This window comes from Somniosus microcephalus, chromosome 4, assembly GCF_052327205.1.
Source record: "Somniosus microcephalus isolate GS21.2 chromosome 4, FLI_Smic_1.0, whole genome shotgun sequence".
Lineage (NCBI taxonomy): Eukaryota > Metazoa > Chordata > Chondrichthyes > Squaliformes > Somniosidae > Somniosus > Somniosus microcephalus.
Window position 1 is genome coordinate 294,800,913 of NC_140990.1, and position 26,433 is coordinate 294,827,345.

Below are 26,433 nucleotides of genomic sequence, written 5' to 3' on the forward strand. Positions count from 1 at the left end.
ATAGGGCGATCAGATCAATTTGAAACTAATAAAAGCATTTACTGTTTACAGGGCCGAAAATAAAAAATGAAAACCAGGAAAAAAAGAAAGAAAATATAAATAAGTTACAAAGAGGGAAATTAAAGTATATGGGGAGTGAACAGAATCGTAGGATTAGACCAGGCAGCTCATGTGGGAAAAAACACCGGCATTGACCTGATAGGCCAAATGGCCTGCTTCTGTGTGTAACATTCTCTGATTCCGTGTGATGGGAAGACCAAAGAGGCCGGGGTTTAATATATTTCTGGTATTATAAACTGTTTGAGCAGTCAATAACATATAGCTTCTCAGTTGTTTTAAATGGATATATAGAGGTACTTCTACTTTATGGCCCGTAATTTCCGATATGAAGGCTTTCTGCGTGCGGATGTCTCCTATCGGAAAAAAATCTACGCCCTTACCTGAGGGCTCCCGAGGTCCGGACACTTCCGATCCTGGGCCTTTCCACAGTTGAAAGGCGCAGGGCCCACGTATCCCAGAGGCACATGCGGTTTGCAAGCGTCCCTGGGATCACGTGGGCCAGGCCAGCCAATGAAAGAAGGGAATTTTCCTTCATACTTTTGACAGATAGACCTGTCAAAAGTATGAATGGGGATCACTGAAAAAAGACACTAAAATATTAAATACCTTTTTAAAAAACCATCACGTTTTAAAAATGAGTTAAAATTACATTAAATTAAATATTTTAAAGAAAAATTTAATTTTTGAAAAAATAATTAAAGTTTTTTACGGGGCTACAAATAAACCTACCTTTTTTAAAAAAGTATTTTAAAATTATAACTGAGTGAACTTTTAAAAACTTTTTAAAACTCTTATGCTGGTAAAAGCAGGCCTTTCTTGACAGATCAGAAATGCTTTGCATGCCTGAAAGCGGCATTTCTGATGTCCCTACGGGTGACACCCATAGGCACTGGAAAATACGGGCCAATGTATCTCAATGGCAGTACATGATTTACAATTTCATGGGTTGGTATCTGATGACTATGTTCATGACTTCTGAGATTAAAATTCAGAATGATCTGTTGAAGCTAATACAAAGTTTTTTTTTGATACTGACCTTAATATCCTTCGGGGAGTAACCCCGCCACAGGAGATTGTTTGATTTAACAGGCTCAATCCTAATACTGCTGACACGATTTCCATCTCGGGCAAAGTCTGTCACAGCCATCACAGACAGAGTGCTTCTTGCACAGCTGCCACCCATACAAGGCATCTGCACTAAATCCACCTGGCACGAGGAGAGTGCTACGTTTAGGATTGTGGAACCCAGACTGTCTGAAAACACAACAGCAAATGGAATTTTTGAAAGATATTGAACAGGTGCGAGTTTTTTTTTCCACACAGGTAGATGTGCAAGATGCATTGAACATTTAATCCACATAATTTTAACATATGAAGCATGATATGGCAAAGGCTTATTCTGCATTTTTCCAAAATGTCCTCTTACAAAAACATGAAATTCTAATTTTGTGAAGTAACAGAGATATCTCTGATGAAAAATTGTTTCTGGTAACTGCTCCTTCTCTTCATATGCACACAGATCTTGGCTGAATGTAATAACATATAAACAGCCAATAACAATAATGGCTGATGTTTAGCTCTGACAAGGGAGGGATTACTAAAGCAGTAACTTTCCCTGAAATCTAATATATTTTAGGTCTCATATGTGCTGTAATAATCACGAAAAGGTACATCACTTCAACTCTTATTGGAGTAGAAGTAGCACATGGGCAGATTGTTTGACATTTCAAAGAAGGAGAACCTCTAAAGGGAAAACTATTTCTGGAATCATAGCAAGCTACTGCACAGAAACAGGCCATTTAGGCCCTCAAATCTGTGCTGGCTTTTCATCCATGAGCCACTAAGTCTTATCCCAATCTCCTGTTTGCTCCCCATAACTTTTAATATTTCCCTGTTTCAAGCCAATTAGTTCCCTTCTAAAAGTACTTCTGGGCCTTGCTTCAAGAACTGTTTGTGGCAGAGAATTCCATTCTAACAATCTTCTGTGTAGGCAATTGTTATCTAACCTCCTCTTTAATTCTTTTTATGATTATCTTAAATTTGTGCTCATTACAGTCTCACTGACCAATGGACCTAATCTACAATGATTTATCTATCATAACCCTTCATAATATTGTACAATAGAACAGTTTTCCTATATACACATTTGTCCCAACTTTCATTTTTATTACCTGCCCTGTAAGCATTACTTATTTTTTTAGTTGAAGATTTGATCTTATCTCTCTATTTATCTATGGAATCTCAGCCTTCAATAGACTCCCTTTTTTAAACAAAGTCCCACCTGATTTCTATCCTTTCCAAATCTTCAAATATTTCTGATTTACATTTTTATTTGCCAATTTTTCATTCCATGTTATTTTGTTGGAAGTTTTGTTTTCCAGCCAAATCCCCTTGTCCTTGACTTTCTTCTTTCTTCTCTATTTTTACAGAGAACCTAATTATGTTGCAGATAATATTGCCCAAACATTCCCCAGTTTTAGGTTGCCTATGTGCTCCACTTATTTATTCAAAACCAAATGTACTCGTCCTTCCTTGTTGGGCTTACAACATACTGACTAAAAAAAAGTCCTTAAAATGCTGCTAAAAGACCTTGGCCCAGAAATTCGGGTCTCCACGGGTGAGTACGCACGGGGTACTCATGTGTAGGCCCAATGGAAGTGCCGGTTTCGCGCATGCGCTGGAAACCGGCACTTCCGTTCCCCTGAAAGGGGTTGAGAGGTGGAACACGTGCGCCGGAGAGGCAGCGCGTGCGCATCGAATTTACGTTTTTTTTCCAGGTTTTTCCGGGAGGGTAAGTCTCCAGCAGTTACACTTTAAAAAAGCAGGCACAAGGCCTGCTTTTAACAAGGTAAGTGGTGAATTAAATAAAATTAAAACATTTTTTCCACAGGTCTATAGGCCTAGAAATTCATTGACGCCACTTTTGGGGCGCTAAAGTGGGGCGTCCGCTAAAGTTTGCGGCCGCCGCCAAATCTAGGTCACTTCTCCGATATTCATTAGCTTCACCCTACTAGTTCGGGCGAGCGCTAAAACTGCAGGTGGACGCCTCTCTTTGGGCGCTAAGCCGGAGGTGGTGATCCATAGCGCCGAGGCCGGGCGCAGCGCAGGTGCGGCCATCTCGTGATTGACAGCAGACACCCTGGCGCCGGCCAGCTCTTAAGGGGGAAGGGTCGACTGTGTCTGCTGCCACGCCCTGGATAGTGGAGCCCTCCAGCTAGGCCTGAACACTGCTGCTGGACCCAAATAGCGCCTGAAGACATGGAGAAGGCCCGTGACCGTGCGCAGCGCTTCTCAGAGCATGATCTGAGTGTGCTGCTTGCTGCTGTGGAGAAGAGGCGCCATGTTTTGTACCCGGACAATGGCAAGAAGGCGACGGTCCGCGTCTACAGGAGAGCCCGGAGGCATGTCGCCAGCAAGCTGTCAGCCAACAGCGACGTCCCCAGGACCGGTGCCCAATGCCGCAAAAAGTTAAATGACCTCACACGCATTGTCAGGGTGAGTACCCTTTCCAATGACCTCCTCATCCTTGCATGTGCACCTCACATTATGGGCAAAGGGACCTGAAAGCTCTAATGGCCAGCCTTCATCCAGCAGCTATGGCACAGGCATGAGCATCAATTGCACATTCTGCACTGAACACACTGGCCAAGCTATTCCACCATGGGAGGCATTGCACACCAGATCATGGCGACACACTGGCCAGGCTATTCCACCATGGGAGGCAGTGCACACCAGATCATGGCGACACACTGGCCAGGCTATTCCACCACGGGAGGCAGTGCACACCAGATCATGGCGACACACTGGCCAGGCTATTCCACCATGGGAGGCAGTGCACACCAGATCATGGCGACACAGTGGCCAGGCTATTCCACCATGGGAGGCAGTGCACACAAGATCACGGCGACACACTGTACTTAGAGGCCATCCTTTCTCTTGCAGGCCAAGCTGGCGAATAATCGCAAGAGCCGGACTGCGACCGGGGGAGGACGACCCCATATCCAGCCACTCACCGACCTGCAACATCGCGTGGAACGCCTCATGGGTGGCCGGGTGATTGGGCCCGTTGCATGTGGAGATGCCGACCCTGTTCTGGGCAGCAATGGTAAGGACATCACCTTTTGCACCTCTCTCGTTCCACTTGCGCATCAGATCTACATCCTTTGCCACTGTCCGACCAATGCGCTGAATGCCACCACTCATGCATCCCGCACTGACGCCCTCTCCTCACTCTAAAGCTACTCTTGTGCCTTCCTGCTTTCAGATGTTCAAGAGGAGGTCCCTCAACTTGCCAGTGACAGACCCTCCGAGGAGGAGCAGGAGGAGGAGCAAGAGGAAGACGGCCCATCAGGGGAACCCTCAGCCGCGGCCACCCAGGCCAATGTAGGGGACACGTCTTCCCTGGAGGGCAGCGTGGCGAAAGTGTCGAAGGGGAGGGGAGCTCCTGGGACCTGCGTGCTGCAGAAAGGCAGGAGGGGGGTGGAAGCTCGGCGGCCTTCTCCCCAGAGGGGGGATGCGTCGGAGGGGAGTCCAATTGCTGGGCCCAGCGGCCTCCAGCAACGCAGGAAGGGTCGGCCAGCTCGGCGGCCTTCTCCCCAGAGGGAGAGTCCGGCCTCCAGTCAGGAGATGCTCTTCGCCGAGGAGATGGAATGCCTCGAAGACTTGTCCGCGGACTCGGAGCGCCGGCACACGGAGCTCATGGCGGCAGTGGCACGGTTGCCTGAGTCCATCGATCCCCTCTCTCGGAGTGTGGCCGAGTTCGGGCCCTTAGAGGCCACCAGTCGGGCGGAATACCGGGCAGATCTGTCAGCGACTGGCCAGGTGATTAGTGGTGCCGTCCAGTCACTGGCTGCTCTGCTGCGGTCAGTGAACAGGTCAACACGGGCACTCACTGCTGCCACACTTGCTGTGTCAGCCAGGCATCGCCAGGGCACCCGGCGCGCTGCAGCAGCACATCGGTCTGTCCCTCGGCAGATTGGTGCGCATGCTGCAGTGCTGGCCCGGGCGAGTGCCAGTGTCTCAGGCGACCAGCGAGCGCCTGCCATCTGTCAGCTTGCCGCCATTCCTCCAGCCGCCACTGCCACTCCCCCAGTGGAGCTGCCAGGAGCTGCTGCAGCGACTGATGCTGGCCAGCCACAGATGCAGCAATCAACAGCCGCCCGCTCGACGGCCAGACCTCGACTAGGCCGACCCCCAAGGGCATCTGCCATCACGACATGTGCCCCTCAGGAGCCTGCCCCCAGCCTTGCAGCAGCCAATGGCCTTACTTTGAGGCGGAGCAGCAGGGCGGGCAGGGGCCACCCAAAGATGGCCAAGGCATCGCTCTAGCGGGCCAAATAGTCGAATGTGTGGCCATTTGTGTTTGTTTCTTGAGGCCGAGAATTGGATGTTTGTTTTTTGAAGGCCGATGATGTGATGTTTGTTTTGGACGAAGGCCGAGAATGACGGCCATTTTAGTTGCCCTATTTTGTTAATCCTCCCCAGGTTGTGGGAGCGAGTAATGTGTTTGAGTGTTTTTTGGGGGTTTCATCTGTTTTTGGTTTTCATGTGGGAAGGGCCCAGAGTTTGTACAATAAAGCATATTATTTATTCACATTGTCCATGTTTGATCTTTGAAGTGTTTGTTGCCTTAACCGGCTGAGGGCTTGCGGAGCGGCTGCAATCATGTTCTATCATTGGCACAAGCCATTCCCTGACAGGGGGCCTAGAAGTGACATTCAATAAGCCGACGACGGGCGGCCCTTGGACCTTGTGCATCCCTCCTGGGCTGGTACTCCTCGTCCTCGTCGTCCTCATGCTCCTCCTGCTCCTCCTCCTGAGGTGGTGGTCCAACGTGAGGTGGCAGTGCCTGAGTCCTGCGGATAGCCAGGTTGTGCAGCATGCAGCAAACGACGACGAATTGGGAGACTCGATCCTGCGAATACTGGAGGGCTCCCCCGGAGCGGTCGAGACAGCGGAACCGTTGCTTGAGCACGCCGATTGTTTGTTCTATGAGGTTCCTCGTCGCTTGATGGCTCTCGTTGTATGCCTCTTCAGCAGGGGTCGTGGGCGCGCGGAGCGGGGTCATGAGCCAGGTACACAAAGGATAGCCTTTGTCCCCGATAAGCCATCCTCTTGGGGGAGGCTGTGCCTGGAACATGTCAGCCACAGTTGTCTGTCGCAGGATAAAGGCATCGTGGCTGCTGCCTGGAAAGCGGGCATTGACAGCTAGGATGCGCTGCCTGTGGTCACACATCAGCTGTACATTGAGGGAATGGTAGCCCTTCCGGTTGCGGTACTCCTCGGCATGCTCAAGAGGTGCCCGCAAAGCCACATGCGTGCAGTTAATGGTGCCCTGCACCATGGGGAAGCCCGCTATTCTTGCAAACCCCACTGCACGCTGCTGCTGCTTGTCCAGGGTCATGGGGAAGGAGATGAATTGATGTCTCCTTCTGAAAAGGGCTTTGGTCACCTGGCGGATGCAGCAATGCACGGCACACTGGGAGATGTTAGCGATGTCCCCAGTAGCGGATTGGAAGGAGCCGGAGGCATAGAAGTTGAGAGCCACCGTCACCTTCACTGCCACCGACAGAGACGTCCTGCGCATCAGCTGTGGCTGCAGATCTCTCTGAAGCAGCCGGCAGATGTCTGCAACCACCTCCCTTCGGAATCGCAGCCTCCTAACACACATCGCGGCAGACATGGTCAGATATGAGGTCTGCTGGCGGTATACCCTGCGTGGGTAAGGCCTCAGTTGGCGACGCCTGTTGCCCCCTCTGCGTCTAGCCAGGGCTGCCACTCTCTCACGGCGTCTGCAAGCCCTTCTGGCATAAGGCTGAAATTCAGCGTTGCCACCCAATGCAGCCCCCATTATATGCTGGCAAACACTGAGCTCTGAATGAAGGCAAAGATAATTGGTAAGCTCTGGCCTGAGCCAAAAATACCTGTCCAAGTGTTGATCCAAACCAGCAAACTCTCCTCCTTGGTCTCTGTCCAAAAAACCGTTGCACAAGAGTGAATGCTGCAAAATGGCTGGCCTTTATACTGCTGGGTAAGTGCCCTTTAATTAGCGCTCCCCCCGGCCCGGCTGGCCTGTGTACCGTTCCACTTCACAGTCGCTCGGGACGCCCGGCGCACAATGGGCCGGCGCGAGTGAAGTTCCGGTTTGGGGCGCACAAAGGGCGTTGCACTATTAAATGACGTCATGATCTGCGCGCGCAGCAGGGCGCGCGCTAAGACTTTGCGCCGGCGCTAAATGTGTCCTGAAGTTGGGGAGAGGCGCAGATCGCGCTGCGATCGGGCGATAAGCGCCTAGCGCTCGAGATCTACTCCCCCTAAGGCGCTAACGGCTGGCGCGCCCAACTGAATTTCTAGGCCATTATTTTTAAATACTTTAAAGAAAGGTAAGTTTATTTTTAGCCCCGTTAGAAAATGTAATTAAGTTTTTCAAAAATTTAAATTATTGTTTAAAATAGTTATTTCATGTAGTTTATAGTTATTTTAAAAATGTGATTTAAAAAAAAAAAAAATTTAAGTTTTAGTGATGTTTTGGGGCTTATAGTATTTATAGGTTTGACAGCTCTTCCTGTCAAACTTATGAATGAAGCATTCCCTGCTACCATTGGCTCTCCACGGCCGACGTGACCCCAGGGGACGCATCGAACTAACTGCGCCCCTGGGATATGCAAGCACTGCGGCTGGCAGTTGGAGGAGGCCCAGGATTGGAATCCCACGCAGGCCCACAGCTCAACAGCCGGCACGCTAGGCAAGTGCAGGTCGGGGGCTTGCACCCGCGGGAAGCCCCCAAACCGAATTTCTGGGCCCTTCTTTCACTATAGCCATTTCTACTATCACATTCTCTTTATGAGTAATTTGGAACTCATAAAATTATGGGATAGAAAACAGAGAGTTGTGGTGAAAGGCTGTTTTTCAGGCTGGAGGGAGATATTCAGTGGTGTTCCCCAAGGTTCAGTACTAGGACCACTGCTGTTTCTGACATACATTAATGATTGGACTTGTGGGTACAGGGCACAATTTTGAAAATTGCAGATGACCCGAAACTTGGAAGCGTAGTAAACAGTGAGGAAGATAGTAATAAACTTCAAGAAGACATAGACAGGCTGGTGGAATGGGCGGACACACGGCAAATGAAATTCAACGCAAAAAAGTGTGAGGTGATACATTTTGATAGGAAGAATGAGGAAAGACCATACTCAGTAAATGGTACAATTTTAAAGGGGGTGCAAGAACAGAGAGACGTGGGGGTGTATGTGCACAAATCTTTGAAGGTGGCAGAACAGGTTAACAAAGCAGTTAAAAAAGCATATGGGATCCCGGGTTTTATAAATAGAGACATAGGGCAGGATTTTCATTGGGCCGTGGAGGTGGGATTGGAGGCGTGTGGGGGGTTTAAATCCCGAAATTGGGGGGGCACGAACCCATCCCGCCACCAACCCGCCTCCATGCCAGTTTCAAAGGAGGCGGGTACCCGGCCCACATTGGGATCCGCCTCCCCGAGGCGGGAAGGGAATTAGTGGCAATTAACTGCCTGTTAACAGGTAGTTAACAGGCAGTTTTTAGCCTAATCCCTACTTTTATCGCTGAAGTGTGGGATTCCCGATGGCTCCAAACCACGCCAAGCAAGCGAGGCGGGCCGTCGGGCTGAAGGGCTTGGAGGGGTCGAGATGTCAGTGTTCAGGTGAGTGATGGGTGCATGAGTGCAGAGGTAAGTGTGTTTGGTGTGTTTAAAGTGTTTAAAGAAAGTTTTACTTACCTTTACAGCCTTCCTTCCTTCAGGTTTCGGGAGTCCCTCATCTCACCGGCACAGAAAGCAGAATGGCCGCGATCTGTCAAAAATTGCAGCATTCACCTTTCTGTTCTGGAGAGGTCTCCAAATCATCCTGAGAGGAAGGAATTAACGTGCAGTACAGATTGTCAGTGTTTGACAGCTTAAAACAGCTGTGAAATGCTGATATTTCATCTGTCAAAAGGTCTTGACAGATGAAATGTCAAACTGTGACGTCACCTGTTGCCGGGTGGCCCTTAATTGGCCTGCTGAGCCCGCTGGGTGGGCTCAAAAAGTTCAATCAAGTCAAAATTGTGTGGGTTGGCTACAACTCGATGGAGGCGGGACTACAACCCCAAAAGTTGTAGTCCCGCCTCCTCAATGAAAATCCAGCCCATAGAATGCAAAAGCCAGGAAATAATGCTAAATCTATAGAAAACACTAGTTCGGCCCCAGCTGGAGTAATGTGTCCAATTCTGGGCATCACATTTTAGGAAGTGTGAAGGCATTGGAGAGGGTACAGGAGAGATTTACTAGAATGGTTCCAGGGGAGAGGGAAACATAGAAACATAGAAGATAGGAGCAGGAGTAGGCCATTCGGCCCCTCGAGTCTGCTCCGCCATTCAATGAGATCATGGCTGACCATCCAAGTTCAGTACCCTGTGCCTGCCTTCTCCCCATATCCATTGATCCCTTTAGCCCTAAGAAATATACCTAACTCCTTCTTGAATATATTTAATGAATTGGCCTCAACTGCCTTCTGTGGTAGAGAATTCCACAGGTTCACGACTCTCTGGGTGAAGAAATTCCTTCTCATCTCTGTCCTAAATGGTTTACCCCTTATCCTTAGACTGTGACCCCCTGGTTCTGGACTCCCAGCCATTGGGAACATCCTTCCTGTATCTAGTCTGTCTAGTCCTGTTAGAATTTTATAAGTTTCAATGAGATCCCCTCTGATTCTTCTAAACTCCAGAGAGTATAAGCCCAATTGACCCAATCTCTCCTCATACATCATTCCTGCCATCTCAGGTACCAGTCTGGTGAATCTTCGCTGCACTCCCTCCATGGCAAGAACATCCTTCCTCAGATTAGACGACCAAAACTGCACACAATACTCAAGATGTGGTCTCACCAAGGCCCTGTACAATTGCAGCAAGGCATCCTTGTTCCTGTACTCGAACCCTCTCGCTACGAAGGCCAACATACCAATTGCCTTCTTAACCACCTGCTGTACCTGCATGCTTACCTTCAGCGACTGGTGCACAAGGTCACCCAGGTCTAGTTGCACTTCCCCTTCTCCCAATCTATTGCCGTTCAGATAATAATCTGCCTTCCTGTTTTTGACACCAAAGTGGATAACCTCGCATTTATCCACATTATACTGCATCTGCCATGCATCTGCCCAATAACCTAACCTGTCCAAATCATACTGGAGTTTCTCGACATCCTGCTCAAAGCACACACGCCCACCCAGCTTTGTGTCGCCTGCAAACTTGGAGATATTACATCTAGTTCCCTCATTTAGATCATTAATATATATTGTGATTAGCTGGGGTCCTAGGACCGATCCCTGCGGTACCCCACTAGTCACTGCCTGCCACTTGGAAAAAGATCCGTTTATTCCAACTCTTTGCTGCCTGTCTGCCAACCAGTTCTCTATCCAAGTCAGTACCTTGCCCCCAATCCCATGTGCCTTAACTTTACACGCTAATCTCTTATGCGGGACCTTATCGAAAGCCTTCTGAAAGTCCAAATACACCACATCCACTAGTTCTCCCTTACCTATTTTACCAGTTACATCCTCAAAAAATTCCAGTAGATTAGTCAAGTACAATTGACCTTTTGTAAATCCATGTTGACTTTGTCCGATCCTGTCACTGTTTTCCAAGTGCTCTGCTATTACATCTTTTATAATGGACTAGCATTTTCCCCACTACCGATATCAGGCTTACCAGTCTATAATTCCCTGTTTCTCTCTACCACCTTTTTTGAATAGTGGAGTAACATTAGCTACCCTCTAATCCATGGGAACTGTTCCAGAGTCTATAGAATTTTGGAAAACGACCAGCAATGCATCTACTATTTCTAGGGCCACTTCCTTAAGTACCCTAGGATGTAGATTATCAGGCCCTGGGGATTTATCGGCCTTCAATCCCGTCAATTTCCCTAACACCATTTCCCTACAAATACTGATTTCTTTCAGTTCCACCCTCTCATTAGACCCTATGTTCCCCGACATCTCTGGGAGGTTATTTGTGTCCTCCTTTGTGAAGACAGAACCAAAGAGTGAGGAGGACATAAAAAACCTGCAAGGTGACATAGACAGGCTAAGTAAGTGGGCAGAGATTTGGCAGATGGAATACAATACTGGAAAGTGTGAGGTTATGCACTTTGGCAGGAAAAATCGTAGAGCAAGTTATTATCTTAATGGCAAGAAACTGGAAAGTACTGAAGTACAAAGGGATCTGGGGGTCCTGGTGCACGAAACTCAAAAGGTTAGTATGCAGGTGCAGCAAGTGATTAAGAAGGCCAATGGAATGTTGGCTTTCATTGCTAGGGGGATAGAATATAAAAATAGGGAGGTATTGCTTCAGTTGTACAAGGTATTGGTGAGACCGCACCTGGAATACTGCGTACAGTTTTGGTGTCCATACTTAAGAAAGGACATAATTGCTCTCGAGTCAGTACAAAGAAGGTTCACTCGGTTAATCCCGGGGATGAGGGGATGGACATATGAGGAGAGGTTGAGTAGATTGGGACTCTACTCATTGGAGTTCAGAAGAATGAGAGGCGATCTTATTGAAACATATAAGATTGTGAAGGGGTTGGATCGGGTGGATGCGGGGAGGATGTTCCCGATGATGGGTGAAACTAGAACTAGGGGGCATAGTCTTAGAATAAGGGGCTGCTCTTTCAAAACTGAGATGAGGAGGAACTACTTCACTCAGAGGGTGGTAGGTCCATGGAATATGCTGCCCCAAAAAGCTGTAGAAGCTACATCATTACATAAATTTAAAACAGAAATAGACAGTTTCCTAGAAGTAAAGGGAATTAAGGGTTACGGGGAGCGGGCAGGAATTTGGACAGGAGACTAGGTTCGGATCGGTCATGGCCCTGTGGGTAGCGGAGCGGGCCCAGGGGCCGTGTAGCCTGATCCTGCTCCTATTTCGTGTGTCTAATTCTGTTAGATTCAGGAGATGGTTCTGTTATAGTGGATTGGCGGTTAGGATCAGATCAGCCATGATCTTATTGAATGGCGGAGCAGGCTCGAGGGGCCGATTGGCCTACTCCTGCTCCTATTTCTTATGTTCTTATGTAAAGTATGTATTTAATTGGGCTGCCATTTCTTTGTTCCCCATTATAAATTCTCCTGATTCTGACTGCAAGGGACCTACGCTTGACTTCACCAATCTTTTTCTCTTCACATATCTATAGAAGCTTTTACAGTCAGTTTTGATGTTCCCTGCAAGCTTACTCTCATACTCTATTTTCCCCCTCTTAATTAATCCCTTTGTCCGCCTTTGTTGAATCCTAAACTGCTCCCAATCCTCAGGTTTGCTGCTTTTTTCTGGCCAATTTATTTGTCCTCTCCTTGGATCTTATAATATCCCTAATTTCCCTTGTTAGCCACGGTTGATTCACCTTTTTTGTTTTATTTTTATGCCAAACTCGGATGAACAAATTTTGTAGTTCATCCATGCAATCTTTAAATGTTTGCCATTGCATATCCACCATCAACCCTTTGAGTAACAGTCCCCAATCAATCCTACCCAACTCACGTCTCATACCTTTATTTAAATTCAGGACCCTAGTCTCTGAGTCAAATATTTCACTCTCCATCTTAATGAAGAATTCTATCATATTATGATCACTCCGCCCCAAGGGGCCTCGCACAACAAGATTGCTAATTATTCCTTTCTCATTACAAAATACCCAGTCTAAGATGGCCTGATTTCTAGTTAGTTCCTCGATGTCTTGGTCCAGGAAACCATCCCGTATACACTCCAGAAATTCCTCCTCCACAGTATTGTTTCTAATTTGGTTAGCCCAATCTATATGCAATACAGTTGTATGGATAGACTAGAGAAGCTGGGGTTGTTCTCCTTAGAGCAGAGGAAGCTAAGAGCAGATTTGATAAAGGTGTTCAAAATCATGAAGGAGTTAGATAGAGTAAATAAAGAAAAACTATTTCCAATGGCAGAAGGGTCGATAACGAGAGGGCACAGATTTAAGGTGATTGGCAAAAAAATCAGAGGCGACATGAGGAGAAACATTTTTAGGTAACAAGTGGTTAGGATTTGGAATGCACTGCCTGATAGAGTGGTGGATACAGATTCAATAGTAGCCCCCAGCCATTGGATAAATACATGAGGAGAAAAAACAAGTTGCAGGGTTATGGGCAAAGAACCAGGGAGTGGGACTACAGAAAATGCTGGAAAAACTCAGCAGGTCAGGCAACATCTGTGGAGAGAAATTTGAGTTGACGTTTCGGGTCGAAACCCTTTTTCAAAACTGGAAAGGAAATAAAATAGATCGAAGGCAGGGCTGCGATCAAACAAAAGAAGTAAAAGAGACATTAAAAGGTATTCAAAACCAGAAGAGATGGTAATAGGCCAGTGGAGACAAAAGACAGCTGAGATTAGGTGTGAAGTGTACTGGCAGGATAAGAGACAGCTGCCAGGTGGGAGAGAGAAAAAAATGAAAGGGGGGTGGGGGGAAAGGAGGACCCAAAACAAAGGGGTGGAAAAAAATATAAGTAAAAAAGTAATAGGGGCCGAGGTTATGATCTGTAATTGTTGAACTCGATATTGAGTCCGGAAGGCTGCAAAGTGCCTAATCGGAAGATGAGGTGCTGTTCCTCGAGTTTACGTTGAGCTTCCGTGGAACAGTGCAAGAGGCCAAGGACGGTGAGGTCCAGTGGGAATGGAGCGCTGAATTAAAATGACAGGTGACCGGAAGCTCGGGGTCACCCTTACGGACTGAACGGAGGTGTTCCGCAAAGCAGTCACCCAATCTGCGTTTGGTCTCCCCAATGTAGAGGAGACCGCATCGTGAGCAGCGAATACAGTATACTAGATTGCAAGAAGTACAAGTAAATTGCTGTTTCACCTGGAAGGGGTGTTTGGGGCCCTGGACAGTGGGAAGGGGGGGGGTATAGGGGCAGCTGTTACATCTCCTGCGCTTGCACGGGAAGGTGCCAGGCGAAGGGGAAGGGCTGTTGGGGGTGATAGAGGAGTGGACTAGGGTGTCTCGGAGGGAGCGGTCCCTACGGAATGCTGAAAGGGGAGGGGAGGGGAAGATGCGTTTGGTGGTGGGATCACTTTGGAGGTAGCGGAAATAGCAGAGGATGATCCGTTGAATGTGGAGGCTGGTGGGGTGAAAGGTGAGGACAAGGGGAACCCTATCGTGGTTCCGGGAGGGAGGGGCAGGGGTGAGGGCAGAAGTGCGGGAGATAGAACGGACACGGTCGAGGGCCGTGTCAACCACGGTAGAGGGGAATCCTCGGTTGCAGAAAAAGGAAGACATGTCGGAAGCACTGGTGTGGAAGGTGGCATCGTCGGAACAGATACGGCGGAGACGGAGAAACTGGGAGAATGGAATAGAGTCCTTACAGGAGGCGGGGTGGGAGGAAGTGTAGTCCAGGTAGCTGTGGGAGTCAGTGGGCTTGTAGTGAATATTGGTCGATAACCTATCCCCAGAGATGGAGACGGAGAAGTCGAGGAACATAAGAACATAAGAAGTAGGAGCAGGAGTAGGCCATACGGCCCCTCGGACCTGCTCTGCCATTCAATAGGATCATGGCTGATCCGAATCTAGACTCACGTCCACTTCCCTGCCCTCTCCCCGTAACCCCTAATTCCCTTATCTGCTAGGAAATTGTCTATCTCCATTTTAAATTTATTTAATATTGCAGCTTCCACAGCTCTCTGGGGTAGCAAATTCCATAGATTTACTACCCTCTGAGTGAAGAAGTTTCTCCTCATCTCAGTTTTGAAAGGGCAGCCCCTTATTCTTAGATTATGCCCCCTAGTTCTAGTCTCACCCATCAGTGGAAACATCCTCCCCGCATCCACCTGATCAAGCCCCCTCACAATCTTATATGTTTCAATAAGATCGTTTCTCATTCTTCTGAACGCCAATGAGTAGAGTCCCAACCTACTCAACCTTTCCTCATACGTCAACCCCCTCATCTCCGGAATCAACCGAGTGAACCTTCTCTGAACCACCTCGAGAGCAAGTATATCTTTTCTTAAATATGGAAACCAAAACTGCACGCAGTATTCCAGGTGTGGCCTCACCAATACCCTGTATAACTGCAGCAAGACTTCCCTGTTTTTATACTCCATCCCCCTTGCAATAAAAGCCAAGATTCCATTGGCCTTCCTGATCACCTGCTGCACCTGCATACTAACTTTTTGTGTTTCATGCACCAGGACCCCCAGATCCCTTTGCAGTTTCTCTCCATTTAGATAACTTGCACTTTGATTTTTTCTGCCAAAGTGCATAACCTCACACTTTCCAACATTTATATTGCATCTGCCAAATCTCTGCCCACTCACTTAGCCTGTCTATGTCCTTTTGCAGGTTTTTTATGTCCTCCTCACTCATTGCTTTCCCTCCCATCTTTGTACCATCGGCAAACTTGGATATGTTGCACTCGGTCCCTTCCTCCAAATCGTTCATATAGATTGTAAAGAGTTGGGGTCCCAGCACTGACCCCTGCGGAACACCACTAGTTACTGATTGCCAGCCCGAGAATGAACCATTTATCCCAACTCTTTGTTTTCTGTTAGATAGCCAATCTTCCACGCATGCCAGTATATTACCCCCAATCCCGTGATTTCTTATCTTGATCAGTAATCTTTTGTGTGGAACCTTGTCAAATGCCTTTTGGAAGTCCAAATACACTACATCCACTGGTTCCCCTTTATCCACCTTGTATGTTACACCTTCAAAGAATTCGAGCAAATTTGTCAAACATGACTTCCCCTTCATAAAACCATGCTGACTCTGTCCTATTAAATTATGTTTATCCAAATGCTCTGTTACTGTTTCCTTAATAATGGACTCCAACATTTTGCCAACCACAGATGTTAGGCTAACTGGTCTATAGATTCCAGCTTTTTGTCTACTTCTCTTCTTAAATAAGGGTGTTACATGGCAGCATGGTGGCATAGTGGTTAGCACTGTTGCCTCACAGCACCAGGGACCCGGGTTCGAATCCGGCCTCGGGTGACTGTCTGTGTGGAGTTTGCACATTCTCCCCGTGTTTGCGTGGGTTTCCTCCGGGTGCTCCGGTTTCCTCCCACAGTCCAAAGATGTGCGGGTTAGGTTGATTGGCTGTGATAAATTGACCCTTAGTGTTAGGGGGATTAAATACATGGGGTTACGGGGATCGGGTGGGATATGTGTCGGTGCAGGCTCGATGGGCCGAAATGGCCTCTATCTGCACTGTGGGGTTTCTGTGATTCTGTGATACATTAGCAGTTTTCCAATCTGCCGGGACCTTTCCTGAGTCCAGGGAGTTCTGGAAAATAATCACCAATGCATCCACAATCCCTACCGCCACTTCTCTCAAGACCCTAGGATGTAGGCCATCAGGTCCGGGGGATTTATCCGCCTTAAGTCCCATTATTTTACTGAGTACCATCTCCTTAGTGATTTTAATCGTCTTTAGCTCCTCCCCCCCATTGCCCCCTGTTTGTCCAGTGTTGGGATATTTTTAGTGTCCTCTACTGTGAAGACTGATACAAAATATTTGTTCAGCGTCTTTGCCATCTCCATGTTCCCCACCACTAGTTTCCCGGTCCCATCCTCTAAGGGACCAACGTTCACTTTAGCCACCCTTTTTCTTTTTATATAGCTGTCGAAACTCTTGCTATCTGTTTTTATATTTTTTGCTAGTTTACTTTCATAATCTATCTTCCCTTTCTTAATTAATCTTTTAGTTATTGTTTGCTGGCTTTTAAATGCTTCCCAATCTTCTATCCTCCCACTAGATTTGGCTACTTTATATGCCTTTGTTTTCAGTCGGATACTATCCTTTATTACTTTACTAAGCCACAGATGGCTGTCTTTTCTTTTACTCCCCTTTTTCCTCAGTGGAATATATTTATCTTGAAAGATGTGAAATATCTCCTTGAATGTAGACCACTGCTCTTGTACCGTCTTACACTTTAATCTGTTTTCCCAGTCCACTTTAGTCAATTCTACTCTCATACCTTCATAGTCTCCTTTATTTAAGCTCAGTATGCTGGTTTGAGAGCCAACTCTCTCACCCTCAAACTGAATTTGGAATTCAACCATATTATGGTCACTCATTCCAAGGGGATCCTTTACTAGGACATTTTTTATTAATCCTGTTTCATTACACAGGACCAGATCTAAGATTGCCTGCCCCCTGGTTGGTTCAGTTACATACTGCTCAAGGAACCCGTCCCTAACACACTCTATGAACTCTTCCTCAAGGCTGCCATGCCCAATTTGATTAGTCCAGTCAATATGAAAGTTAAAATCCCCCATGATTATAGCTTTTCCCTTATTACAAGCCCCAACTATTTCCTGATTTATACTCCGACCAACAGAGTTGCAACTGTTAGGAGGCCTATAGACTACACCCACTAGTGACATTTTCCCCTTCTTATTCCTTATCTCCACCCAAACTATTTCACTATCCTGATCCTTTGACCCAATATCATTTCTGACTATTGCAGTGATTCCATCCTTGATTAACATAGCAACCCCACCTCCCTTTCCTTCCTGTCTGTCCTTCCTAATTGTCAAATACCCTTGTATGTTTAGTTCCCAGTCATGATCATCTTGCATCCATGTTTCCGTAATGGCCACCAGATCATACCCATGTGTAGTTATTTGTACCGTCAACTCGTCAATTTTGTTACGAATGCTGCGTGCATTCAGATAAAGAACTTTCAAATATTTTTTCTGACAATTTATTCCTGCTTTTACCCCTTTTACTACTTTACCTTTATCATTATACATTCTGTCCCTTCCTGACACGCTCTGGTTTTTAAGGGAAGAGTCAGAGATGGACCATGTGAAGGTGAGGGAAGGGTGGAAATTGGAGGCAAAGTGAATGAAATTGTCTAGTTCGGGGCGAGAGCAGGAAACGGCACCGATACAGTCATCAATGTATCGGAAAAAGAGGTGAGGGAGGGGACCTGAGTAGGACTGGTGCAAAGATTGTTCCACATATCCCACGAAAAGGCAGGCATAGCTAGGACCCATGCGGGTACCCATAGCAACACCTTTGATTTGGAGGAAATGAGTGGAGTTAAAGGAGAAGTTTTTCAATGTGAGAACAAGTTCAGCCAGGCGGAGGAGGGTGGTGGTGGATGGGGACTGGACGGGCCTCTGTTCAAGGAAGAAGCGGAGCGCCCTCAGGCCATCCTGGTGGGGGATGGAGGTGTAGAGGGATTGTACGTCCATGGTGAAAAGAAAGCGGTTGGGGCCAGGAAACTGGAAACTGTTAAAGTGGCGGAGGACGTCCGAAGAGTCGCGGATGTAGGTGGGAAGAGAGTGGACAAGGGGAGAAAAGATAGAGTCGAGATAGGAAGAGATAAGTTCCGTGGGGCAAGAACAAGCTGAAACGATGGGTCTACCAGGGCAGTCCTGTTTGTGGATCTTGGGAAGGAGGTAGAAGCAGGCTGTGCGGGGTTGGGGAACTATGAGGTTGGTGGCAGTGGGGGGATGATCTCCAGAGGAGATGAGGTCAGTGACAGTCTTGGAAACGGTGGTTTGATGTTCGGTAGTGGGGTCATGGTCCAGGTGGAGGTAGGAGGAGGTGTCGGAGAGTTGGCGTTCAGCTTCCGCTAGGTAGAGGTCAGTTCGCCAAACAACAACAGCACCACCCTTTTCAGCGGGTTTAATGACAATGTCAGGGTTGGATCTAAGAGAATGGAGTGCTGCAAGTTCAGAGGGAAGTAGGTTGGAGTGAGTGAGGGGAGCAGAGAAATGGAGACGGCCGATGTCACGGCAGCAGTTAGCGATGAAAAGATCTAGAGAGGGTAAGAGGCCAGGGGGAGGGGTCCAGTTAGAACGGGAATTCTGCAAGCGGGAGAAAGGGTCAGTCGTGCGGGGGGAAGACTCCTGGTCAAAGAAGTGGGCACGGAGACGAAGGCAGCGGAAAAAGAGCTCAACATCGTGCCGAGCTCGAAATTCATTGAGGTGGGGGCGTAAGGGGATGAAGCTCAGGCCTTTGCTGAGGACTGATCGTTCAGGGTCAGAGAGTGGAAGGTCAGAGGGGATAGTGAAAATGCGGCAGGGGGTGAGATTGGGAGAAGTGGGGTCAGAGGAAAGTGAAGGGGAAGAAGGTTCCGGAGGGGCGTTGGCCCCACCTTAATGAATTTCGAGCTCGGCACGATGTTGAGCTCTTTTTCCGCCGCCTTCGTTCCCTTCCCTTCCTCGACTTCTCCATCTCCATCTCTGGGGATAGGTTATCAACCAATATTCACTACAAGCCCACTGACTCCCACAGCTACCTGGACTACACTTCCTCCCACCCCGCCTCCTGTAAGGACTCTATTCAATTCTCCCAGTTTCTCCGTCTCCGCCGTATCTGCTCCGACGATGCCACCTTCCACACCAGTGCTTCTGACATGTCTTCCTTTTTCTGCAACCGAGGATTCCCCTCTACCGTGGTTGACACGGCCCTCGACCGTGTCCGTTCTATCTCCCGCACTTCTGCCTTCACCCCTGCCCCTCCCTCCCGGAACCACGATAGGGTTCCCCTTGTCCTCACCTTTCACCCCACCAGCCTACATATTCAACAGCTCATCCTCCGCCATTTCTGCTACCTCCAAAGTGATCCCACCACCAAACGCATCTTCCCCTCCCCTCCCCTTTCAGCATTCCGTAGGGACCGCTCCCTCCGAGACACCCTAGTCCACTCCTCTATCACCCCCAACAGCCCTTCCCCTTCGCCTGGCACCTTACCGTGCAAGCGCAGATGTAACACCTGCCCCTATACCTCCCCCCTTCCCACTGTCCAGGGCCCCAAACACCCCTTCCAGGTGAAACAACGATTTACTTGTACTTCTTGCAATCTAGTATACTGTATTTGTTGCTCACAATGCGGTCTCCTCTACATTGGGGAGACCAAACGCAGATTGGGTGACCACTTTGCAGAACACCTCCGTTCAGTCCGTAAGGGTGACCCCGAGCTTCCGGTCCCCTGTCATTTTAATTCACCGCTCCATTCCCACTCGGACCTCACCGTCCTTGGCCTCTTGCACTGTTCCACGGAAGCTCAACGTAAACTCGAGGAACAGCACCTCATCTTCCGATTTGGCACTTTGCAGCCTTCCGGACTCAATATCGAGTTCAACAATTTCAGATCATAACCTCGGCCCCTATTACTTTTTTACTTATATTTTTTTCCACCCCTTTGTTTTGGGTCCTCCTTTCCCTCCCCCCACTTTCCTTTTTTTTCCTCTCTCCTACCTGGCAGCTTTCTCTTATCCTGCCAGTACACTTCACACCTAATCTCAGCTGTCTTTTGTCTCCACTGGCCTATTACCATCTCGTCTGGTTTTGAATACTTTTTAATGTCTCTTTTACTTCTTTTGTTCGATCGCAGCCCTGCCTTCGATCTATTTTATTTCCTTTCCAGTTTTGAAAAAGGGTTTCGACCCGAAACGTCAACTCAAATTTCTCTCCACGGATGTTGCCTGACCTGCTGAGTTTTTCCAGCATTTTCTGTTGTTATTTCGGATTTCCAGCATCTGCAGTATTTTGCTATCATACCAGGGAGTGGGATGAACTCGATTGCTCTTCGAAAGAGCCGGCGTAGACTCGATGGGCCGAATAGGCTCCTTCTGTGCTGTACTATTCTATCACTTTATGATTCTCATACATCTCTCCAATTTGTGCAATTTCTGTGTGCAAGTTGGCTGCCGCATTTCCTACATTACAACAGTGACTGCACTTCAAAAGTAATTCATTGGCAGTAAAGCTCTTTGGGACGTCCTTAGGTCATGAAAAGCTCTATGTAAATGCAAGTTCTTTCTTTCTTTAACTTTTGCTGGAGTCCAGGTCTCAGTAGAGCAATCTATGTGCGCTGTTCCCTGCATTTATGCAGGGAATTTGTTCCAGTCTCTGTAGTCCAGCTATTGAAAACTTTTATTTTGGGGGCTAGGAGGAGCTAGAGTGCTCCTCCAGATCCCCAAATTGAAGTTTAGGTCTGCCCACAGTCCCTCCCCATTTCCCAAACTGCCGACCACCTCAGAACCCCCGTCCCTGTGCTTCCTTTGGGCTCAACAGGTGGCCTCTGGGGCACCCAACTTTCCACCACTTCCTGCTGGCTTCCCGGCCGTTCTGGTCGGGAGGTCGGCCAGCAGCATTGATTGCCAAGACATTTTATGCTTGGACAAGTATTTGTGGATCCAGGTTTGGATAAACTGCGGCTAAATCTTTGTATCATAGCCCAGTTAATCATCCATTCAGCAATTCAATCTAAACATTAACAGACCCACTTCTCAAAATTATTTTGCACAAGTGTTTGGACATTCAAAACACAAAAAACTTGACAGATCATTTATTATACTTAATGTTCCGGGCACTAAAAGTAGAAATTGAAATCAGTTTCGCCTCTGATAAAAAATTTAAATTTAATTTCTATGATTGGTTTGGACTTCTACACAGTGGGATTGAATTGGATATGGTTCGATTCATTGGGATTCCATGCTCAGATTAGATGCTTATTCAGCTGGAGTTGGCAATAGTAATGCAGTGTTACTAATGTATTTCAAATTTTACTCTGCTCTACTTTGTATTTAAATTAAGAGCATTAGATGTCACAGATATGATTGCAAAACATGCTTTTTAACCCTAGCAACTTATTTTTATTTTGGTTTTGAAAAAACCAGAATTGGCTGTGGTGGTTCACAGGATAGCACAGGAACAGGAATGACTCGAGTTTGCTATTTCTGGCTGAGACACTGAATGAGCCTACTTGTAAGGCGCCCCTTTAAGTAAATGATATTTTCTGTCTTTTAGGACATAATGCTTGTGTTTATTTTCTGCTACAAATTGAGTGGTGCTGTGCACTGGGTGATTTCAGCTGTCAATGCTTCTTGCTTGTAAATGAGAACTGATATGTAAATACTCTTGAGAAATACCACTGTGAGCTTTGGCTTTTAGAACACAAAACTTTACTGGCTTTAGTAAAAGTCAAACTATTTACCGTCATCTGGTATAAATTAATATATCAAAACAATTATCATTTCATTGTGAAAAATCTTAGACCTGGACAAGCTAATTCCAATATCCATGTCTAAATTGCTAAGTGAGTTAAAAAGTATTCTTTGCACAAGTGTGACATTTCAAAGGCCTAGCTTTGCTTTATTTAAGATTTTTTTTGTGGCATAATTATAAATCAGAAAAGGGCAAGCAGAGCTCTATTACTCATTGTCATAAGTAGTTCTGCACATAACCTATAGCCGTAGGGAGAAAGTGAACAACAAAAACCATTATACCAGATTAAAGGAATCGGGGATGAGTGGACTGATTCAGTAAGGCACTGGCTGGGGGATGTGAACAGATTACTTGCTCACTGTCTTGTTCAAACAATGCTGCATTGCACAAGGTCCCTAAAGGACAGAGCCTGGAAATTATCCTGTGCAATCATCACTTATGAATGTTTCACGTGTTCATATGAAATTCCACTTTCCATTATTTTAGCAAATGGGTTAGCCTGTTTATTTCAAACCAACAGATCCAAGAGATTTCCTATGAACATGTTATTCAATTGCATGCCATTATTTCCAGACCAGAGCAGATAACGTTGCAGTTCATTCTCTGTTATCAGAGAGATGGACGATGCATGCTGCTAAGTATTACATTATTTTCATACAGCCTTTAGATACATTAATCCTAAAGTAATGGCTCAACGTCTGTATCAGATTTTAAAAAATGGGTTTTCACATGCAAGTCAGTAAATCCATTGCAAATCTTTTCACAACGTCTTCAGAGTAAGCAAAGGAGCTTTAAAAATCTTAAGTGGTGACGCACAGATGTAAAAGCATTTAATACAATGCTTAAATTGCATACCTCATGGATACTGAAAATCTGCTCAAAATATTCTGGTTGTATCTTGTTTTTCATTTTCAGATAACTTATTTTAGTTTATTATCAAAGGGAATGAGTGAACCATTTCTGCCGAGGGCCAGGTAAAGCTAGGTGACATCAGAGTGAAAGAACAAATGAAGTATTACGTGCGAGAGTGCCTTGCTTGATGAGAAGACTTAATATAAAACAATTTATTTTTTGACTGTAAATTTTGGGTACACAGCCTTGTTTCTTTGTGGGTTTATTTTAAATTAGAAGCCGTGTTTCATTAGTTGCTTAACCACTGTTTACAGCACATGATATACAAATATACAATCTGTGAGATTCATTCACAAGCTTAAGTCTTACCTGAGTCATTGGTGGTTAACTGCAAGGTAATTTTACAATTGTTTAGATTCTGACTATCTTCCAGACAAGAGATAGGGATAGTGCTTTCGATCAACAAAGAATGCTCCTTTCCATCTTCTGCGATTTGCAAAAACTCTGGCTCAAACTGTTTGAAAGAAAGAGATTTCAAGAGGCAACCTTTGGCATCTAGAGAAAAATGGTTCATCTTAAATATTATAAATCATTGCAGTTATAAAAGTCCCCAGTAATGACTTCCCAGTTAATTATTTCCCAGTTCATAAAATTCTCCTCCCCGTCCCTTCGTTCCTTTGGTGATGATCTTATGCATTCTAGTTACCAACTCACCAACCAGTGTAAAGTTTTTCCTGATTTACTTTATCAAAACCTCTTATAAATTTGAGTACCTCCATTAGATCTCTTCTTAACCTTCATTGTTCTAATGAAAAGAGTCCAATTTCTTCTCGTAACTAAAGCCTCTCATGCACGATATTATCTTAGTGAATCTCTTCTATACCCTTACCACGGCCCTGACATCCTTCCTAAAGTAAGGTGACCAAAAGTGAACTCAATATTCAAACTGTAGCTTAATTTGTTGAGGTTTAGGATACCCTCTTTGCTTTTGCATTGTATGTCCCTATTTATAAACGTAGGCTCCTATAAATGGGACAGTTCAATATTTTTCTGAAGTGAGAACGTTGACGGATTTACTGAGAAGACAGGAGGTGGGGTTGATATTTGAAATGGATTGGACCTGTTGGGCCTAATGGCCTTGTCATGTTCCTAAAAATCTTCTTGTTGCTTCTTTGGATAATTTTCCACCAATCATTACAGTTAATTTTGAGTCTTGAGAACTCTACTGGTAAGCTAGAGATTAGCTGAGTTTTGCCAACACTCACACTGACATAGGGATTGCAGTTTCTGAGATATCAATGACAAAGTTTCACCTACCTCCTCTACCCATACAGCTCCCTCAATACATTGTCCCCTTATTAGGGTGCAGTTAAACTTCATTTACAACAGGCCCTTGGAGACAGTAGAGAGGCCCATCAGCACCTGGTCATAAGTGATGACTCCGACCTGTCACGGAGTACCCAATACCATAATGTTCAGCACCGTATAACTACGTATGAGTCTCACTGCAGTTACCTGCAAGTACTGAGAAAAATATACTGTGGCCTGTACACAATGAAACCATGTCCAGACAGCATATACACTTCTTGTATAACTCCCCCAACCCCACCTCCAAAGTAAATATTTTAAAAAACACTGGAGAAAATACACAAAAAAAGCATCACTTGCATGCAGTAGGCTTTGTGAAGTAACGTCTCAATTTAAAAATTCTCATCCTTGTTTTCAAATCCCTCCATGACCTTGCCTCTCCCTATCTCTGTGTCCTCAGTCCTCCAACCCTCCGAGGTCTCTGCGCTCCTCCAAGTCTGGCCTCCTGTGCACCCCGATTTTCATCGCTCCAACACTGGCAGATGTACCTTCAGCTGCCTAGGCCCCAAACGCTGGAATTCCCTGCTGAAACCTCTCACTCGCTCTACCTCTCTCTCCTTCTTTAAGGCACTCCATAAAACCTACCTCTTTGACCAAGCTTTTGGTCGTCTGTCCTAATATCTCCTTAGGTGTTAAATTTTGTTTGCTAATGGTCCTGTGAAGTGCCTTGAGACATTTTACTATGTTAAAGGCACTATATAAATACAAGCTGTTGTGTTGTTGTTTAATGCCTATCAGAAACAGTGATGGAAGTAGAATCCATAATAGCTTTTAAAAGGGATATGGATAAATATTTGAAAAATTAAAATTATAAATGTATGGGGAATGGGAAAGAGAAGAGGACTAAGTGAATAGCTCTTTCAGAGAACCAGCACAGGTGCAATGGGCCAAATGCTGTGAAATTCTATGATTCTATAGATCCTATCTGCTTCAATGGCCTTTCCTGGTCACTTATTCTAGAACTCTACTGCCCATTGAATGACCCCTTATCACTCTCAAAGTCTCCTCTTCACAATATTAAACAAATCCCAACTCCCTTAACATTTTCGCACGACTTAAATTTCTGTTACCCAGAATAACCTTCATTGCTGACCTTTGTATACTCTCAAGAGCAATAAGGAGAGATTCTCCTAGGTGTGTGACCAGGCACATTGGGTTGGCTGGGTGCAGCGAATATCGAAAAATGGAACAAAAATCAGGTGGCTTCCTTTGTAGGTGTGCCCTTCAATCTCGATATTTTCCAATATTTGCTACATCCAGGCGATCCAGTGTGCCTGGATGCAGACCCAGAAATATTTTTCCCTGGTTTTTTTTTTGTTCCTTAAGTAAACTACTGCTTAGAAATTACCTTTCCACCCCCGAAAAAGTAACATTTTACCTAAATGATTTTCCACCAAAAAGTGAAGGAGTTGAATCATGTCACTGGGTGGGATAGAACTGTACACAGCTTCATCCTATACAAACTTCCCCTATGCTACTTACACAATAGAGCTGCTCTCGATCTTCTCCAACTGATATCAGAATATAATTTCACAGATATTTCCTCTGTATCCACTCTTAGTTGAAATTTGGCAAACAACACCTTTCACTACTTTATTATAATGTCGGTATAATAAGATATTCAGATTTTGCAGCAATATAAAGAGAACACTATTTCATTCACCTTAATTCCAGCAAAGAATGGCTCGCTATCCCTGGACAGACTGCGTATATCTGGAGAATCCAACGAGAAGCTTGATACACTACAGTAAACCTGGAAAAAAAAACCATAAGTAGCAGAAAACCCTGACTTCAGTTAGTCTTCTGAGCAAACATTTTAAGTTGATGCTATTTGGGATGATACCATGATCTGTGGTTCCAGCTTAGAAGGGAGCCATTCGGCCCATCATATCCCGAGAAAAATTGTAAGCTCTGATCCGCACTGGGAGCGCCAGATGGCATAATCACCCTCATTGTTACAACTTGGGCTGTTTTCCAAAGCTCTTTATTCGTGTTCTCCACAAAATGCAGCTTCTATTGGCAAGCTGGCATGCCCTATGAACCAAAACTTGACCTTGTATGCAAAATATCTGGGATAGCAGACCACACAGTAAACAATGAACCCTTTATAGCATTGGGGTATACACTGGAAATAGCACAGGAAGTCACCATACACACTTGATCTCTTACAACCAACA

The 26,433-nt window shown here is 46.0% G+C and overlaps 1 protein-coding gene across 1 annotated transcript in view; it reads right to left on the reverse strand.

The window, feature by feature from the left end:
* LOC147120554 (von Willebrand factor D and EGF domain-containing protein) overlaps nucleotides 1–26,433 on the reverse strand; it is a 403,257-nt gene that overhangs the window by 229,544 nt on the left and 147,280 nt on the right. Inside the window, exons 6-8 of the mRNA XM_085986654.1 lie at nucleotides 25,920–26,009; nucleotides 23,258–23,402; nucleotides 1,097–1,314 (exon numbers count right to left, since the gene is read on the reverse strand). Coding sequence (XP_085842780.1) covers nucleotides 1,097–1,314; nucleotides 23,258–23,402; nucleotides 25,920–26,009 — 453 coding nt within the window. The remainder of the gene's footprint in view (nucleotides 1–1,096; nucleotides 1,315–23,257; nucleotides 23,403–25,919; nucleotides 26,010–26,433) is intronic.